The sequence below is a fragment of the Bufo bufo genome, chromosome 2 (assembly GCF_905171765.1).
Source record: "Bufo bufo chromosome 2, aBufBuf1.1, whole genome shotgun sequence".
NCBI classification, from domain to species: domain Eukaryota; kingdom Metazoa; phylum Chordata; class Amphibia; order Anura; family Bufonidae; genus Bufo; species Bufo bufo.
The window spans coordinates 169,403,911-169,422,663 of NC_053390.1; the positions used below are offsets into that span (position 1 = coordinate 169,403,911).

Here is an 18,753-nt window from a genome sequence, read left to right on the forward strand (position 1 = left end):
TTTTCCTTCACGGGCAGTTTCATTTCATGCAAACAGGACGAGAAAAAAAAAAAAAAAAAAAAAAGCAGCACACACTGAACGCAATTGCAGGGAAAAAAAGGAAGAAGTTTTCCCTGAACAGATCGTGACAACTCACACTGTGAAAGTGATTATCGAGTAGTGTTTAGTCTGCATCAGCAATCGCAAGAACGACAGACACCAAATCGTGGTTCCTCGTACAGAATGACACTAGTGTGAACAGGTATGGTTTACAGCGCAGGCGATTCCACAGTGGGTGTAAAATCGTGACGTTACTTATGTTAACTATGGCACAACTGAAGACAAAATGAAGACTGCTTACCTGAGGGAAGGCGATCTTTGGGGGGAGGGGGGGGGTAAAGAAGGTGGAACAACGGGTCTTTATACACCTTTTTAACACCTTGAAGAGTTTAACAATCCCGTTCTTCCCACAAACAGCACCCACACAGTTATCTTTTAGTGTAAATGCAATCGTTTGCCTGACAAACTAATACACGATCGCACATTTATACACCGTTCGAACGGTAATGGGTCGTTTGTCGTGTAAAGGGGTCTCTACATGATAAAAGGTTATCTTGGCTTCTGTGTAGAGACCCTGAATTTAACTCCAGACTAATTCTAGACAGCTGAACCCGGGGCTTGTCCGCAGGCCGACAAGCATCTGATCAGGATTAAAAAGCCGTGCCCTGGTGTACGAAGCAATGGCGTGCTGCCGAGCTGCAGTCAGTCTGGAGACCTCTCCTGCCTTACAATCAAAAAACCAACAAAAGCAGGAAGGCCACCGTCACAGGCTCCGTTCACTCCACATGTTTGCATGTTAGTTTTTATCCCAAATATTACAAAGAAATAAAATAACCCAATCTGCTGCCAGTATCCGCATGGACACTATTCTTCAGCAGGCCTTCTTCATTCTTGCCTATGTTGTGACCGGAGAATAAATCAGACAACATACAATGGTATAAACATATCCTGTGCGTATTGGATCCAACTGACATACAAATACGGGTGCAAAATACACCTGTGAATGTGGCTTTTGCAGTCGATTGCTTGTTAGCGATAATCTGCTGATGTAAAAGTGCCGCCGATTACCTGATGAACGAATGATATGCTCGCTCATTGGGTAATATGAAAATTCTTACCGTCACCTACTTCATCGTGTTGTCTAAAACAGCCTCTGCTGCCAGCAAACAAGGATTCTGTATGGGGACGAGCGTTGGCATTAGCGATAACTGCTCCCCATACTGTGGAGGAGATCACTGCATGTAATAGGAGCGGTCTCCTTCACTGACGAGCAGGCGCTTCCCTCCCGACAATGATCTGCTCCATTGGGCCATGTAAAGCGGCCTTTATACTCGGCATCTTCATGCTGCTCCAAGACCCTTAGTTACAATGCCTGAAACTGCTCTGCACATGCTCAGTGGCAAGTTCCTCATCTAAGGACCAGAGGAGGCAGTTCACTACTGGGCGTGCCTGCGGTCATCTCAGAACTGCTAGACAGAACAGGAAGACAGCATTACAAGGGGTGCCTGCAGCCAGTCTCTGCTATGGGACGTTTCATACTCATCTACTCCCTGCCGCTCTGCGTGCCAGCTCCCATGTGTCCACCTTCCGGTCCATGGCTTGTTTAATTTGTCCCTGGCATGGGCATGATCATCTGCTCTGCAGCAGCCACTAACTGGATTCAGTGGTGATGTGTCTCTTGTGGACAAGTCACCGCTGAGTCCAGTTATGGGCTGCAGAGGAGCAGATGATCATTCCCATGGCAGAGAGGAAGTAGCAGGTAAGGAAGAATCTTCCCATAGAGGAGGTCGGCGGCAGGCACCTGGGCAAAGTTACTTATTCCCAGATAACCCTGAATATAGCAGCTACCAGGAGCATAACTAATTTATAGGACTCCATAACAGAATAAGGTGGGGCCCCCATCGCCTAGTATAACAAAACTTACAACAACAGCATTCTTTTATTTAAATACTCACCGATACCAATTATAACAGTTTTATGTAGTTTTGCAACAGCTGGAGGCAAACTGGTTGGGAAACACTGGCATATAAGGAGGGGAATGGGCATATAAAACAGTGTTTCCCAACCAGCGTGCTTCCAGCTGTTGCAAAGCTACACCTCCCAGCATGCCCGGACAGCCAAAGGCTGGAAGGTATAGTTTTACAACAGCTGGAGGCACACTGGTTGGGAATCACTATTATATGCCCCCCACCTTATTTTATATTCACTGTTTGAACATGAAATGGAGAGAAATTAACCGAACTCCATTTCATGAACCACACCCACCAGGCCTGCTGTAATCCTTCCCATGCGGATGCACCACAGTACTGGGAGGAAGTGGCTTTAACTTCCTCCCAGTGCTAGGCAACCGCATGGGACTTGAGAGCCGCCGCACAGAAGTCCCGCTCCCACGCCGATCAGCTGGGACACGATCATCTAGAGCCAGCTGAGAGGTAAGGCGCAAGCGCATTAGGTAGCCCCTTCTCCCCAACTCTGGTGTGAAATTTCCCTACCCAGTCGTTGTGCACCTGCACGGCGCATATCCTTCCAAAGCTGGGAACGTCATGTCCGGTGCGGCCGCGTCACAACAGGAAGTGATGAGGGTAGGGAAATTTCATGGAACACCGCCGCCGCATGGAAGCCGACACAGGACCCGCAGCCGCCGTCCCCACCGCTGATCATCTGAGACACGCCGCTGCACGGCCATCAGGTATCGGCATCGGCGACCCGTGCGAAAAAAAAAATATATATAAAAAACTCTGTGCCTCATAGCAAGTGCAATGGCTATAGTTACACCCATGGCAGCTACACTTTTTATGCATTTCTTTTGTTCCCATTTAGCCTTGCACGATTCTCTGCATTTCCAGAACATACATACAGAGATTTTCTATTTGAGGACAAATTCATAGATTTCTTCCAACTGAGCCTCATGAACATGACTATTTTGTATCCGTGTCTGATCGACATTTTTTTCCGGTCCGCATATGAATGTCTGTTACGCAAAAAGGACCACAAAATGGATATGGTCACGTGCATGAGTCCTTAGTGTAGAAACAGTGTTTTCCAGTTATTAAATGCATAGTGGATTGTATATTTACTTACAGGAATCTAGAAAATTTAAGAAATTGTATTGCAATAAATATGGTTTTAGGAGTTGTACCTATGACACTGGCTGACCTTTTACATATGCACTTGGCAGCTGAAGACATCTGTGTTGGTCCCATGTTCATATGTGCCCACATTGCTGAGAAAAATTATGTTTAAATATATGCAAATTAGCCTCTAGGAGCAACGGGGGCGTTACCATTACATCTAGAGGCTCTGCTCTCTCTGCAACTGCTGCACCCTCTGCACTTTTGACAGGGCCAGGCTTTAAGATGATTTTCCCTGCCTGGCTGTGTCAATCAATGTTTAGGGGGCACAGCAGTTGCACAGACCTCAGTCTCTAGGTGTAACGGCAAGACCCCTGTTGCTCCTAGGTGCAGTAAAACCATCCTCTCTACTGGTGGTCTGTCTGCTCCTAACAGCTAAGTCAGAGTGGCCTAAATGGTGGGCAATTAGTCCAAACGACTCTAGTGCTGCTCCCAGTCCAATGACTCGCTCCCTTTCAAAGTCTGTCAACTGAGCAAAATGTCTACAAGTGCATCGTAGAGGCATATCTAGCAGTCAACGCTCTCTCACCATGGGGTACACTACCCAAAAGTAGCCTCTGAGAGACACTTTTACACCCTCTTGTGGCAAGACCCAGTGCCTAACCAAAACACACCTGTAATAATTTGCTTATCTGCCTTAGACATAACCGTGTGTTGAGTTTTGCAGACATTTCTATCTGGGTGTGTTCATTTTTTTAGGGCAAGGAGTACTTTTCAAGAATTTTTGGTAACTTTCCAGGCCACCATTTAAAAAAAAAAAAAAAACCTGCAGATTTTGCACGAGTTACTAAGCCTAATAATATGCACCACTTCTTGGTCTGTACAGATCACTATTATCATCACAGGCAGGATTACACTGACCGATAACACCTCTATATACAGTTCTAGACTACTGTGTCTAAAGCCCATGGTGGCTGCTGTAAAGCACCTCTCTGTTAACAGCTCAGGCACGATGGCCCCCTTATAATCATGTTCAGGAAATAAACTTTTTTTTAATTCTAAAACTAGAAAATAAAATATTAGAAAAAGGATGTGTCGCCATCTAGTTGAGAGCTCGTGCACCTAACCATTTTTTTCCCCAGACTGGATGTGGAGCCATTCATTTTAATGGGGGTCATAAAAAACAAGGACAGTAGTGCATATCCTATACTTGACCAGTGAACAGGCATTCTGACAATGGGGCCGGCGGAAATTGCAGGATGCACACAGCCGGTATCTGTTTTTGTGGCTCCGTGGACCGCAAAATACATATGGTCACGAGTCCTTAACTAGTAGAATTTTTTTTTTTTTTTTTTTTTTTTTTTTTTTTTATATATAGACGATACATTCCCCTTAAAAGGGCTTCTGTCAGCAGATTTGTACCTATGACACTGGCTGACTTGTTACACGTGCACTTGTCAGCTGAAGACATCTTTGTTGGTCCCATGTTCTTATGTGCCCGCATTGCTGAGAAAAGGAGCAGTGGGGGCGTTGCGGTTACACCTCGAGGCTCTGCTCTCTCTGCAATGGCCACACCCTCTGCACTTTAAATGACAGAGCCAGGTGTGATAACTTATATACTGCCTGACCCTGTCACAGTGCAGAGGACATTGCAGTTGCAGAGACTTGTAGTTTCACAGCTGCTGATCCCTGGTCTAATGAAACATCTTAGGCTACTTTCACACTAGCGTTCGGGGCTCCGCTTGTGAGTTCCGTTTGAAGGCTCTCACAAGCGGCCCGAACGGCCCCAATGCATTCTGAGTGGATGCGGATCCGCTCAGAATGCATCAGTTTGGCACCGTTTGGCCTCCGCTCCGCTCAGCAGGCGGACACCCGAACGCAGCTTGCAGCGTTTTCGTGTCCGCCTGGCCGTGCGGAGCCAAACAGATCCGTCCAGACTTACAATGCAAGTCAATGGGGACGGATCCGTTTGACGTTGACACAATATGGTGCAATTTCAAACGGATCCGTCCCCCATTGACTTTCAATGTAAAGTCGGAGTCTCTATTAATATACCATCAGATCAGAGTTTTCTCCAATCCGATGGTATATTTTAACTTGAAGCGTCCCCATCACCATGGGAACGCCTCTATGTTAGAATATACCATCGAATTTGAGTTACATCGTGAAACTCAGATCCGACAGTATATTCTAACACAGAGGCGTTCCCATGGTGATGGGGACGCTTCAAGTTAGAATATACTGAGAACTGTGTACATGACTGCCCCCTGCTGCCTGGCAGATCCCCCCCTCCTGTATTTAACTTATTGGTGGCAAGTGCGGCCCCCCCTCCCTCCCCAGTATTAATTGTAACCAGTGCGGCCCCCCTCCCTCTATATTAAATCGGTGGCCAGTGCGGATTCCCAGTATTAAATATGACCAGTGCGGCCTCCCCCTCCCTCCCTCTCCAGTATTAAATATGACCAGTGCGGCCTCCCCCTCCCTCCCTCTCCAGTATTAAATATGACCAGTGCGGCCTCCCCCTCCCTCTATATTCATTGGTGGCCCGGCCAGTGCGGCCCCCCCCCCCCCCCCCCCCCATTCATTGGTGGCAGCGGAGAGTACTGATCGGAGTCCCAGTTTAAATCGCTGGGGCTCTGATCGGTTACCATGGCAGCCAAGACGCTATTGCAGTCTTGGCTGCCATGGTTACTTAGCAACAAATACAAGCATTATACTTACCTGAAGAGCTGCGATGTCTGTGTCTGGCCGGGAGCTCCTCCTACTGGTAAGTGAAAGGTCTGTGCTATAGGCAATGCGCCGCACAGACCTTTCACTTACCAGTAGGAGGAGCTCCCGGACGGACACAGACATCGCAGCTCTTCAGGTAAGTATAATGCTTGTATTTGTTGCTAAGTAACCATGGCAGCTAAGACTGCAATAGCGTCTTGGCTGCCATGGTAACCGATCGGAACCCCAGCGATTTAAACTGGGACTCCGATCGGTACTCTCCGCTGCCACCAATGATGGGGGGGGAAGGGGGGGGGGTGATTTCAATTAGCGGGGGGGAAGGGGAAGAGGGGAGGCCACACTGGTCACAATACTTGGAATCCGCACTGGCCGGGCCACCAATGAATATAGAGGGGAGGGGGAGGCCGCACTGGTCATATTTAATACTGGGGAGGGAGGGAGGGGGAGGCCGCACTGGTCAAATTTAATACTGGGGAGGGAGGGAGGGGAAGGCCGCACTGGTCATATTTAATACTGGGGAGGGAGGGAGGGGGAGGCCACACTGGTCATATTTAATACTGGGGAGGGAGGGAGGGGGAGGCCGCACTGGTCATATTTAAATACTGGGGAGGGAGGGGGAGGCCGCACTGGTCATATTTAATACTGGGAATCCGCACTGGCCACCGATGAATATAGAGGGAGGGGGGCCGCACTGGTTACAATTAATACTGGGGAGGGAGGGGGGGCCCGCACTGGCCAACAATAAGTTAAATACAGGAGGGTGGGGGGGTCTGCCCCCTTTCTCCTGGCAGCATCTGCCAGGCAGCAGGGGGCAGTCATGTACACAGTTCTCAGTATATTCTAACTTGAAGCGTCCCTATCACCATGGGAACGCTTCTGTGTTTAGAATATACTGTCGGATCTGAGTTTTCCGAAGTGAAAAATCAGATCTGAAATAAACAGTTATGCAAACGGATCCATTCTGAACGGATGCAAGCGTTTGCATTATAGGAGCGGATCCGTCTGTGCAGACACCAGACGGATCCGCTCCTAACGCAAGTGTGAAAGTAGCCTAAAAAGGGTAACTAAACCTTTTTAAAAAAAAACAACAACACACACACACACACACACACAAAGGGGTTTATGGATCCATAGTTGATTACAGATCAGAAACTGTTCCAAGGACGGCGACGTAGATAAGAGCAGGGACTAAGGCTCGTCTAAAAGGCGACTTTTAAAACAAGCACATGGATTCTGACACTTCTGAAATAGCTGTAAATATTTTACCCTACTTCATGGGAGGAGTTGGGCAAATAGCCAACAGCCGCAACCCATGCGTGACAGGAATGCAGGACTTCACACCGTCACAGGGACAAGTTCTGCCTCTATGCCAAGACTCATCGACCTGGAAGAAGTCTGCAATATTCTATTTATAAAGGTCTATATTAGTGTAAGCATCCCAGACTGGTTATGCACATTATTCACCCAGTCATCAGTGTGAGATCAGTGGAGGTGCGACACCCCTACCGATCAGCAGTGTAACAGTGGCCGGCCAGAAGGCTCCATCCTCTGTGTAGTGGCCGAGTACAACACATGTGGTGCCGCTTTTGTTGGAAAACAGAAGAAGTTTTTCCAGTCCTGGACAACTCCTTTAAAAGTCTAAAAATTAAAAGTTATATTGAATCTTTTCCCACAAAACTATCCATCTACTCGGCATCTTCGGGCCTGGTAATAAGCTGCCCGCAGACTGCACTGCATTTTCATGGTGAAGTAAATCACTGCTGGGAAAGACAAATTAGCACCATCCTGTACATTAGGGATCGACCGATTATCGGTTTGGCCGATATTATCGGCCGATATTGAGGATTTTGAACGTTATCGGTATCGGCATCTATTTTGCCGATATACCGATAACGTATTGGGAACACAGAACGCGCTGCTCTCAGCGCGTTCTGTGTTCCCTCCGCAGCAAAGGGGAGAAGGAAGCAGTGTCTCCTCCCCCTGTGATGCTGCTGCCTCCAATGACAGGACGGAAGACAAGAGGAGGGGAGGGGCTGTGGCCGCTGCGCCACCAATGAAGATGAGTCTTTCATTAATTCAAATACAGGAGGCGGGAGCTGGCTGCAGAATCACATAGCCGGCTCCCGACCTCTATGAACGGCAGCTGCGGTCCGCGGTAGTTAACCTCTTAGGTGCCGCGGATCGCAGCTACCGCTCATAGAGGTCGGGAGCCGGCTATGTGATTCTGCAGCCAGCTCCCGCCTCCTGTATGTGAAAGAGAGGTATCTTCATTGGTGGCGCAGTGCGCCCCCCCCCCCCCCCTCAAGCCCCCTAGTATTAATCATTGGTGGCGCAGTGCCCCCCCCCCCCCCAAGCCCCCCAGCATTAAAGGGAATCTGTCACTAGCAATGTTTAAAAAATTTTTTTTCATGGATCCATGTTTAATAAAGTACCTTTTTTCCATCTGTGTTCTTCTTTTCCATGTCAGTCTTGTCCTTTCTTCTAAAAATCGATTCTTAGGATATGCAAATGACGCTGTAAGGAGCCCAGAGGGGCGTTTTTCTTTCTCCACGGTGCCCAGGAACGCCCCTCTGAAGTGCCGTGCCCGCCTAAATATGAAAACTACTAACGCCTCCATGTTTAGCTGAATCGCCTCCCAGAGGCGCGGCTAAGTCCTCAACACCCCCCCTCCTCCTCCTCAGCGCCGTGCTCTGCGAACACCCGATCCTCCTCTCGTCGGCGTCCCAAATCCCGCGCATGCCCAGTGACGATGTTGAAGCTGTTGCCCTCAGCCGTATTATCAGAGCGCAAGCAATCGCCGGCACTGCGCCTGCGCGGGATTTGGGACGCCGACGAGAGTAGGATCGGGTGTTCGCAGAGCGCGGCGCTGAGGAGGAGGAGGGGGGGTGTTGAGGACTTAGCCGCGCCTCTGGGAGGCGATTCAGCTAAACATGGAGGCGTTAGTAGTTTTCATATTTAGGCGGACACGGCACTTCAGAGGGGCGTTCATGGGCACCGTGGAGAAAGAAAAACACCCCTCTGGGCTCCTTACAGCGTCATTTGCATATCCTAAGAATCGATTTTTAGAAGAAAGGACAAGACTGACATGGAAAAGAAGAACACAGATGGAAAAAAGGTACTTTATTAAACATGGATCCATGAAAAAAAAAATTTTTAAACATTGCTAGTGACAGATTCCCTTTAATCATTGGTGGCGCAGTGCGCCCCCCACCCCAATAGTAAAAACATTGGTGGCGCAGTGCGCCCCCCCCTCAAGCCCCCTAGTATTAGTCATTGGTAGCGCAGTGCGCCCCCCACCCCCATCCCAATAGTAAAAACATTGGTGGCGCAGTGCGCCCCCCCCCCCCCAGTTCTAATCATTGGTGGCAGTGGCCACAGGATCCCCTCTCCCCTGCTCCTCCGATCGGAGCCCCAGCAGTGTAAGCCTGGGGCTCCGATCGGTTACCATGGCAGCCAGGACGCTATTGAAGCCCTGGCTGCAATAGTCAGCTCCATGCTGCTGTGTGCACAGAGCACAGGGCAGCAGGGAGAGTGCGAGATCCTATTCACTCTGATAGAGATCTATCAGGGTGAATGGGACAAGGGTTCTAGTCCCTAAGGGGGCTAAAAGTTAGTAAAAAAAAAAAAAAAAAAAAAACACACACAACACAAAAATATTAAGTATAAATGAAAAAGATTTACAAAAAAAATAAAATAATAATACACGTTAACAATAAACATTAATTTTCAGCAGATTTGTGTAGGAAATTTTTTTTTTTCCTCAAAAATAAAAATACCCAGAATATCGGTATAAATTATCGGCTATCGGCCTGAAAGTTGACAAATTATCGGTATCGGTCCTAAAAAATCAATATCGGTCGATCCCTACTGTACATGCAACCCTTTTCCTCTACATCTGGTTCAAGTCGAAGCCTTCTAGTTTTGGTGTACCATCCAAGCAACGCTGGGGTCCTGGAGTCTAGGGACGGTCTTGCATGCTCCCACTCATTGTCTATGGAACTACCAGAGCACTGTAATCTGCAGGGGCACTCCCACCATCCACATTCTTCTGGTGGGCAACCCTTTAACCCTACTGGTTTACCTCTACGGGTACTAGAGATGGTAATACCCCACACCTATGTGACTCCACATACTGGAATTAAACCACTACTAATCATTGCACTTTTAATGAACACAATTACACCTAGACCACGCAGAGTCTTTGTCTGCAGAATCTCTACGCCAAAAACCTCCCAGTGGCCGTGTGGTAACCACCTCCTAGTGTTTTCAATGGGAGTCAGCAGTGCCACTCACATGGCCATGGTTTATTTCCATGTGGTTTTCCAAAATGGGCCAAGAAAGGATATCTACTTCCTTGGCAGGGTGTGTGCCCGCAGGTTATCCCAACTAAATGGGGCTAAAACCCAGTAGAAACCTTCTGATGAGGATTATTTTTCCATCAGAGAAATCCCCAGTGTGAACACACTCTTATGAATCTGATGCTACTATTATGTACTATATGAATGACAAACATGTGTAAGGTTCTTTCACACTAGCGTTTTCAATTCTGCTATTGAGATCAGTCATAGGATCTCAATAGCGGAAGAAAACGCTTCAATTTTGTCTCCATTCATTGTCAATGGGGACAGAACTGAACTGAACAGCAAAATGCATTCTGTTCCGTTAGGTTATGATCCCATAGTGGACAGAATAATGCTGCAAGCAGCGTTTTTCTGTCCACGATGTGATGCGGAGCAAAATGGATCCGTCCTGGCACACCATGCAAGTCAATGGGGACGGACCCGTTTTCTCTGACACAATCTGGCACAATCGAAATTGGATCCGTCCTCCACTGACTTTCAATGGTGTTTATGACGGATCCGTCATAGCTATAGAAGACATAATACAACCGGATCCGTTTATGACGGATGTATGCGGTTGTATTATTGTAACGGAAGCGTTTTTGCAGATCCATGACGCATCCGCAAAAAACGCTAGTGTGAAAGTAGCCTAATGCGTTTTACTCACAGGAACTCAACGCGCAGGATAGTTGTGTGGCCGGGGTGACTCCCTGGGAAGTCAGTGGCTGCCATATAGGCACTCAACCCCAACACACAACAGGGTCAGTTTCATAGGAAGCCAATTTTGCCTATTTGTATATTTTTGGGAGAGCACCCAGAGAAAACCCAGGCAAATACAGGGAGAACATACAAACTCCAAGCACATGTTGTCCTTGGTCTGATTCGAACCTAGGACCCCAGCGCAAACCACTGAACCACCTAACAATATTGGATTTTTCATTAAACAAACATCAAGAGGAAAAACGCAAGCACATAAAATGCACATACAGTTTTTATCTTTTATAATTGTAATATGCTTTCCAGCAAGGAACCACTGCCACCAGGTCAGGTATTAAGGAAGCAAACCATGGATGATCGTGTCAGCTGCATAATACATCGTGGGATATCCTTGTGCAGGACCCCGGGATTCAAGAGGCTCAATACAGACACATATAGTTGTACCTATGCACATTGAGCTCTTTCTATTCAATCTGCCGTTTTCCCCATACTTTTTCTTTCAACTGTATGTGAACCCTTTGGAATGATATGGATTTCTGCAGAAATTGGTCATAAAATGTGATCTGATCTTCATCTAAGTCACAACAATAGACAATCACAGTCTGCTTAAACTAATAACACACAAAAAATTAAATGTTACCATGCTTTTATTGAACACACCATGTAAACAATCACAGTGCAGGTGGAAAAAGTATGTGAACCCCTAGAGTAATGACATCTCCAAGAGCTAATTGGAGTAAGGTGTCAGCCAACTGGAGTCCAATCAATGAGATGAGATTGGAGGTGTTGGTTACAGCTGCCTTGCCCTATAAAATACACACTCCAGTTCTGGGTTTGCTTTTCACAAGAAGCATTGCCCGATGTGAAGGATACCTCGCACAAAAGAGCTCTCAGAAGACCTACGATTAAGAATTGTTGACTTGCATAAAGCTGGAAAGGGTTATAAAAGTATCTCCAAAAGCCTTGCTGTTCATCAGTCCATGGTAAGACAAATTGTCTGTAAATAGAGAAAGCTCAGCACTGCTGCTACTCTCCATAGGAGTGGCCGTCCTGTAAAGATGACTGCAAGAGCACAGCGCAGACTGCTCAATGAGGTGAAGAAGAATCCTAGAGTTTCAGCTAAAGCCTTACAAAAGTCTCTGGCATATGCTAACATCCCTGTTAGCGAATCTACGATACGTAAAACACTAAACGAGAATGGATTTCATGGGAGGATACCACAGAGGAAGCCACTGCTGTCCAAAAAAAACATTGCTGCACGTTTACAGTTTGTACAAGAGCACCTGGATGTTCCACAGCAGTACTGGCAAAATATTCTGTGGACAGATGAAACCAAAGTTGAGTCTTTTGGAAGAAACACACAACACTATGTGTGGAGAAAAAGAGGCACAGCACACCAACGTCAAAACATCATCCCAACTGTGAAGTATGGTGGTGGGGGCATCATGGTTTGGGGCTGCTCTGCTGTGTCAGGGCCTGGACGGATTGCTATCATCGAAGGAAAAATGAATTCCCAAGTTTATCAATACATTTTGCAGGAGAACTTAAGGCCATCTGTCCACCAGCTGAAGCTCAACAGAAGATGGGTGTTGCAACAGGAAAACGACCCAAAGCATAGAAGTAAATCCACAACAGAATGGCTTAAACAGAAGAAAATACGCCTTCTGGAGTGGCCCAGTCAGGGTCCTGACCTCAACCCGATTGAGATGCTGTGGCATGACTTCAAGAAAGCGATTCACACCAGACATCCCAAGAATATTGCTGAACTGAAACAGTTCTGTAAAGAGGAATGGTCAAGAATTACTCCTGACCGTTGTGCACGTCTGATCTGCAACTACAGGAAACGTTTGGTTGAAGTTATTGCTGCCAAAGGAGGTTCAACCAGTTATTAAATCCAAGGGTTCACATACTTTTTCCACCGGCACTGTGAATGTTTACATGGTGTGTTCAATAAAAACATGGTAACATTTAATTCTTTGTGTGTTATTAGTTTAAGCAGACTGTGATTGTCTATTGTTGTGACTTAGATGAAGATCAGGTCACATTTTACGACCAATTTGTGCAGAAATCCATATCATTCCAAAGGGTTCACATACTTTTTCTTGCAACTGTTTATGGTTTTTTTTTCTATAACTGGATCGACCAGTTTTCAGAGTTCAAGTTTGTGTCGTCCTACTGAAAACGTAAGGCCTGAAACTGACACCATATATAGGAAAAACAGCACTTAATCTGTGTATAGATCTTTAAAGAAGAAAAAAAAACTCCTCGATGCCATACATGTGGATGCAGGATACTGACCCACTCACCTAAACATCAAATATTAGAATAAGGCCTTATTTACCCATCAGTGTTTGGTCAGTGATTTCCATCAGTGATTGTGAGCCAAAACCAGGATTGGAGCCTCCACAGACATAAGGAAAAAATCTGCTCCTGTTTTGCGTTTAGAGCCGCACCTGGTTTTGGCTCACAATCACTGATGGAAATCACTGACTGTTTGAATGAGGCCTAAGAGAACCATTTCCCCATACACACTGCACGGCTGTTACGTAACATTTACCTTTCACACTCTTCCTATTAACATCAGCTCCTTTTTCGAGTAGGAATTGAGCAATCTCTTTGTGACCTTTGTAGCAGGAGATCATCAGACAAGTGTGACCATGACGGTTGGCAACTTCCAAGTCAGCTTTGTGCTCTACCAAATACTTCACAATCTCCAGATGCCCATCAAAGCAGGCGGCTCTTAAAGGAGTAGAATTAGTAAGGGTTGTGTTGTTCACGGAAGCACCGTGGTCCAGAAGCGACTGCACAACTTTCAGGTGACCCGCTGCAGACGCTGCCCAGAGAGGGGGTGCACCTTCTATGGTCTCCCCATCAAAATTGACAGATCCCCCAATTTCCACAGAGGCACTGCACTGATCCAGCAGGTAATCCACCATATCCAGGTGGCCATATCGAGCCGCCATTAAAAGTGGTGTGGCCCCATTGGTTTTCTCTGCCATTAGCATCACGACTTCATCTTTGGCCTTGTTTTCCAGCAGCTTGGAAAGAAGGCGCAGCTTGCCATCACGAGCAGCGTTATAAACTGCCGTCTTGAGATCCATGGTTGCTCTACTGTGAAAGACGTGTCTGTGTTAAAAGAGACCAAATCTGTTTCAATGACAGCCAGAATTTTCCAGAAAAGGCACACAAGAAAAATTAAGATGATTCAGTCCTATGTCTCAGGAGAAGCATAAATAAGGACTTACATATGCATAAAGCTGAAAAAGAGAGAAAAGAAAACAATATTAGTACACTTAGTAGAGCGCCATTAGCATCCCTTATAGACAGCCACCAGGTACTAAGTAATACACAGTACTTATATCACAGCAGTGCAGTAACTGGCAAGGGGATCAGTCATGCTACAACAAGGCGCCTATGTGACCTGATGACGTGTGCAAAATGCTGTTCTGGCGCTTCGACCTGTCTCCCCAAAAATGAGCCCATGTTCTGTACACGGGCCAATGTGTGGGATCTTCTTGATGTACCGCGGAAAACAATGAAGCCCCAGTAATGAAGGAAAAGGAGCATGGTAAGGGGAAGCCTACCACAAAGTTCTTCTTGATGTTTCTGTAGAATCAAGGTTGTGTCACAGAAGTAGATCCATGAAGATGGTCCTTCCATTAGCCTCACCGATTAACTCACGTTAGAGGAACTATTCATTCAGGAAAGCTACACAGGTGGAGTAGACAGAAGTTGTGGGGTGTCCATATAAGAACCCCTTCTTTTAGCCAGAGTAATGAAATTGACCTGCCGTGTGGACCTACCCGTTATGCCACTTGAAAACTGCAGCTAAAACCGCAAACATACTTGACACGCTCCAGATGTTGAAATCCACACGGCAGCTCAATATCTGCACATTTCATCTCATACACTTTGCTAGTTCTATACCACGCTGCGGTTTTTCCCTACGGGAATCTGTGCAGAAAAACGTGTGTAATCCAGAACATGTGCGGTGGCCTTAGGATTGGTTCATGACTCTTGTTATTTTGATCGTTCTGATCCAGTATAATAGCTGAACAACAAAAATAACAGAAGCTCCAGATCCACTTCATGACGGGCCCCAGGAGCATCTGAACGACCACGACCCCCTTTACTTACAAGCCCAGACACACACAAGTGAGTTCGTGTCAGTGCGAGTTCCTGTTCTGACCTCTGACAGGATAACACAGCATTATGGTTTAGAAGTCTGTGTTGCTGTGAGACCTGGAATCATTTGTACTACACTGACAGCATTATGTCAGTGTAAGGCTCCATTCACACGTCCGTAACGTGTTTTGCGGATCCACAAAACACGGACAGCGACAACGTGCATTCCGCATTTTGCGGACCGCACATTGCCGACACTAATAGAATATGCCTATTTTTTTGGGCGGACAAGAATAGGACATGTTCTATTTTTTTTCGGGAACGGAAATGTGGACCCGGAAGTGCGGATCTGCATTTCCAGAGGTGGGCTGCACATTGTGCGGCCCCATAGAAATGAATGGGTCCGCAATTCCGTTCCGCAAAATGCGGAACGAAATTGCAGACGTGTGAATGGAGCCTAATCCAGTAGATTCCAGGTTTCACAGAGACACGCAGCCTTATAAATCATTATAATGCTGCGCTATCCTGTCAGAGGAGCAGAGGTCAGAACAGGAACTCACACCGACACACGCAGCGAGTTTCTCACATTGAACTCCCTCATGCGTCTGGCCTAATGGAGTCTGTCTGGTTTCAGTTTCCTGCATTTTACTGGGCCAGATTCTTTCACGGGTCCCAGCAGATTTCCAGAATAGAGGAATTTTTCCAATCTGGGAATTCTGGTGTGAATGCATTGTAAGAGCCAGAGGACATCTTGTCAGTAAAGTTGTCATGCAGTGGTAAACCATTTCCTAAATTTTCTGCAAGCTAATCTATATTTCAGTTCCTCAGATTACACAGTACACAGCTCTACCCGTAGCTATTCAGCGTAGTATATGCATTAATTTTCAAGGATATATGAAACCGTAGAACACTAAATATATGAATAATTAAAGGTAAAAACACATGATGGTCAACCTCTGCCTCTCAGTCAGGGCTTAGGGAGATCCATCAGATTACTTAGAAAGGGTTGTCCAAGTTTCAATAAAACAAAAAAAAACAAAAAAAAAACAAAAACACAATTTTCCCATTTTAAAATGGCCACACCACTTGTCACTGGTCCCACAGGATGACATCTCTGCAGTCTCAGGTAGTCATCGCTGTGGACACTGGATTTTGGGTAATGTGATGAAAAGTGCAAAAGTATTAAAGAACTAAGGCTACTTTCACACTCGCATTTTGGGCGGATCTGTCATGGATCTGCAAAAACGAGTCCGTTACAATAATACAACCGCATGCATACAAACGGATCCATTCTGAACGTATTATCTGAAACATAGCTAAGACGGATCCATCATGAACTCCATTGCAAGTCAATGGGGGACGGATCAGTTTTCTATTGTGCCAGATTGTGTCAGAGAAAATGGATCCGTCCCCATTGACTTACATTGTGTGCCAGGACGGATTATTTTGGCTCAGTTTCATCAGACGGACAAGCAGCGTTTTGGTGTCCGCCTCCAGAGCGGAATGGTGACTGATCGGAGGCAAACTGATGCATTCTGAGCGGATCCTTTTCCATTCAGAATGCAAACTGATCCGTTTTGGACCGCTTGTGAGGGCCCATGATGGATTTCAAACGGAAAGCTAAAACGCCAGTGTGAAAGTAGCCTAACCGGGAACTTGCAAACAAAACAGAGGACCTCTTGCAATTTTAAGCCTCTTGACTAAAGATAAGGCGGCCAGCTCACATCTGTAAAGCGCACAGGTCTTAGTATCCGGTAACACTAGCGATCCAATGAATAAGAGCAGACCGCACCATGGAGCTTCTAAAACTCATTCAGCACTATGGTAAGGACTGCACCGGTCAGAAATGCGCCAGCCAAGGGTTTCTAATTCACGACTATGTTGCTTTCATGACTTTACCTGGATTTCAATTGGAAAATAAATTTAGGCTAGCGCTAAAAGTTGGAGAAAGGTCTTAGTCAAGTTTTCCAACCATTGTTGCATGAGGTCTCCCCTCTCCCGGAGGGAAACATTAGGCTACATTCACACAACAGTGAAAAACAGACTTGTGACGGACAATTTTCTTTTTCTTTTTTCACAGCCGTCCCACTTTTGTTTTAAGAATAGTACTGTATGGAGTTATTCACACTGAGGGTTTTTTTGACAGATAGTGAATAATGGATGTCAAAAAACAGAAAATCTTCTATCCTGTCCGTTTTAACTGACCGACTGCCCCCATACAATAGAAAGGGACTGTTTTAATGTCAGTTTCTCAAAAAGGCATCCGTGAAAAAAACGTCCTTTAAAAACTGGAGTTTATCCGGGTTTTTTCACCATCATGTGGATGTAGCCTTAGGCCTCATGCTAACGACCGTTGTTTTGGTCCCTATCCGAGCCGCAGTATTTGCGGCTTTGATGCGGACCCATTCACTTCAATGGGGCCGCAAAAGATGCGGACAGCACTTCGTGCACTGGCCACTTCCGTTGCTCCGTTCCGTGGTCCGCAAAAATAAATAAATAAAAAATATATATAACCTGTCCTTTTCTTGTCCGTTTTGCGGACAAGAATAGGCAGTTATATCAATGGCTGTCCGTGCCGTTCCGCAAATGGCGGAACGGACGCCATCCGTGTTTTGCGGATCTGCAATTTGCAGACCGCAAAACACACAACAGTCGTGTGCACGAGGCCTTAATGTCACTGCAACCAGTGATTTACAATCATGGAGCCCCAGCCTGAGCATAGCTCAAATAAACCCCTTAAAGGGCTTCTGTCACCCCACAAAACTCTTTTTTTTTTTTTTGGGATAGTTACATTCCTTATAGCGCGATATAGGAGAATATAATCTTATCACTTACTTTCATGCGGCCGTTTCTTTAGAAAACGAAGTTTTATAATATGTAAATTAGGTCTCTACCAGCAAGTAGGGCGTCTACTTGCTGGTAGCCGCAGCAGAAAACTGCCCCCTCGTCGTGTTGATTGACAGGGCCAGCCGTGATCTCCTCCTCCAGCCGGCCCTGTCAGTATTTCAAAAATCGCGCGCCTCTGTTCATTCGGCGCAGGCGCTCTGAGATGAGGAGGCTCGTCTCCTTAGAACTCCCTCAGTGCGCCTGCGCCGATGACGTCTTCTCTTTCGGTGATGTCATCGGCGCAGGCGCACTGAGGGAGTTCTGAGGAGACGAGCCTCCTCATCTCAGAGCACCTGCGCCGAATGAACAGAGGCGCGTGATTTTTGAAACACTGACAGGGTCGGCCGGAGGAGGAGATCACGGCTGGCCCTGTCAATCAACACGACGAGGGGGCGGTTTTCTGCTGCGGCTACCAGCAAGTAGACGCCCTACTTGCTGGTAGAGACCGGATTTACATATTATAAAACTTCGTTTTCTAAAGAAACGGCCGCATGAAAGTGATAAGATTATATTCTCCTATATCGCGCTATAAGGAATGTAACTATCCCAAAAAAAAAAAAAGGAGTTTTGTGGGGTGACAGAAGCCCTTTAAAGGCTAAATTTGCATATGCCGGTTTGTTCGTTTTTTTTTTAAGGCCTCGTGAATACAACAGCATTTTCAAAATGCAACCAATATCCCTTTTTTTAGGGATTGCACATGGACCCATTAATTTCTATGGGGCCACAAAAGATGTGGAAAGAAAACGGATATTACCCGTGTGCTGTCTGCATCCGTGCAGCCATGTCCCCCCACCCAAAAAAATAAGAAATAATAAAAAACAGAACTTGTCCTATTCTTATCCGTT

General features: G+C 46.3%; 1 protein-coding gene across 5 annotated transcripts in view; it reads right to left on the reverse strand.

The window, feature by feature from the left end:
• The window catches only part of FEM1C (fem-1 homolog C), a 29,833-nt gene that overhangs the window by 8,148 nt on the left and 2,932 nt on the right, over positions 1-18,753 (reverse strand). For 3 of the 5 annotated variants that reach the window (XM_040421648.1, XM_040421647.1, XM_040421650.1), the window contains exon 2: positions 13,455-14,154. In XM_040421648.1, coding sequence (XP_040277582.1) covers positions 13,455-13,998 — 544 coding nt within the window. In that variant the 5' untranslated portion in view covers positions 13,999-14,154. The remainder of the gene's footprint in view (positions 1-13,454; positions 14,155-18,753) is intronic. The other 2 variants (XM_040421646.1, XM_040421651.1) reach the window with 2 other exon arrangements.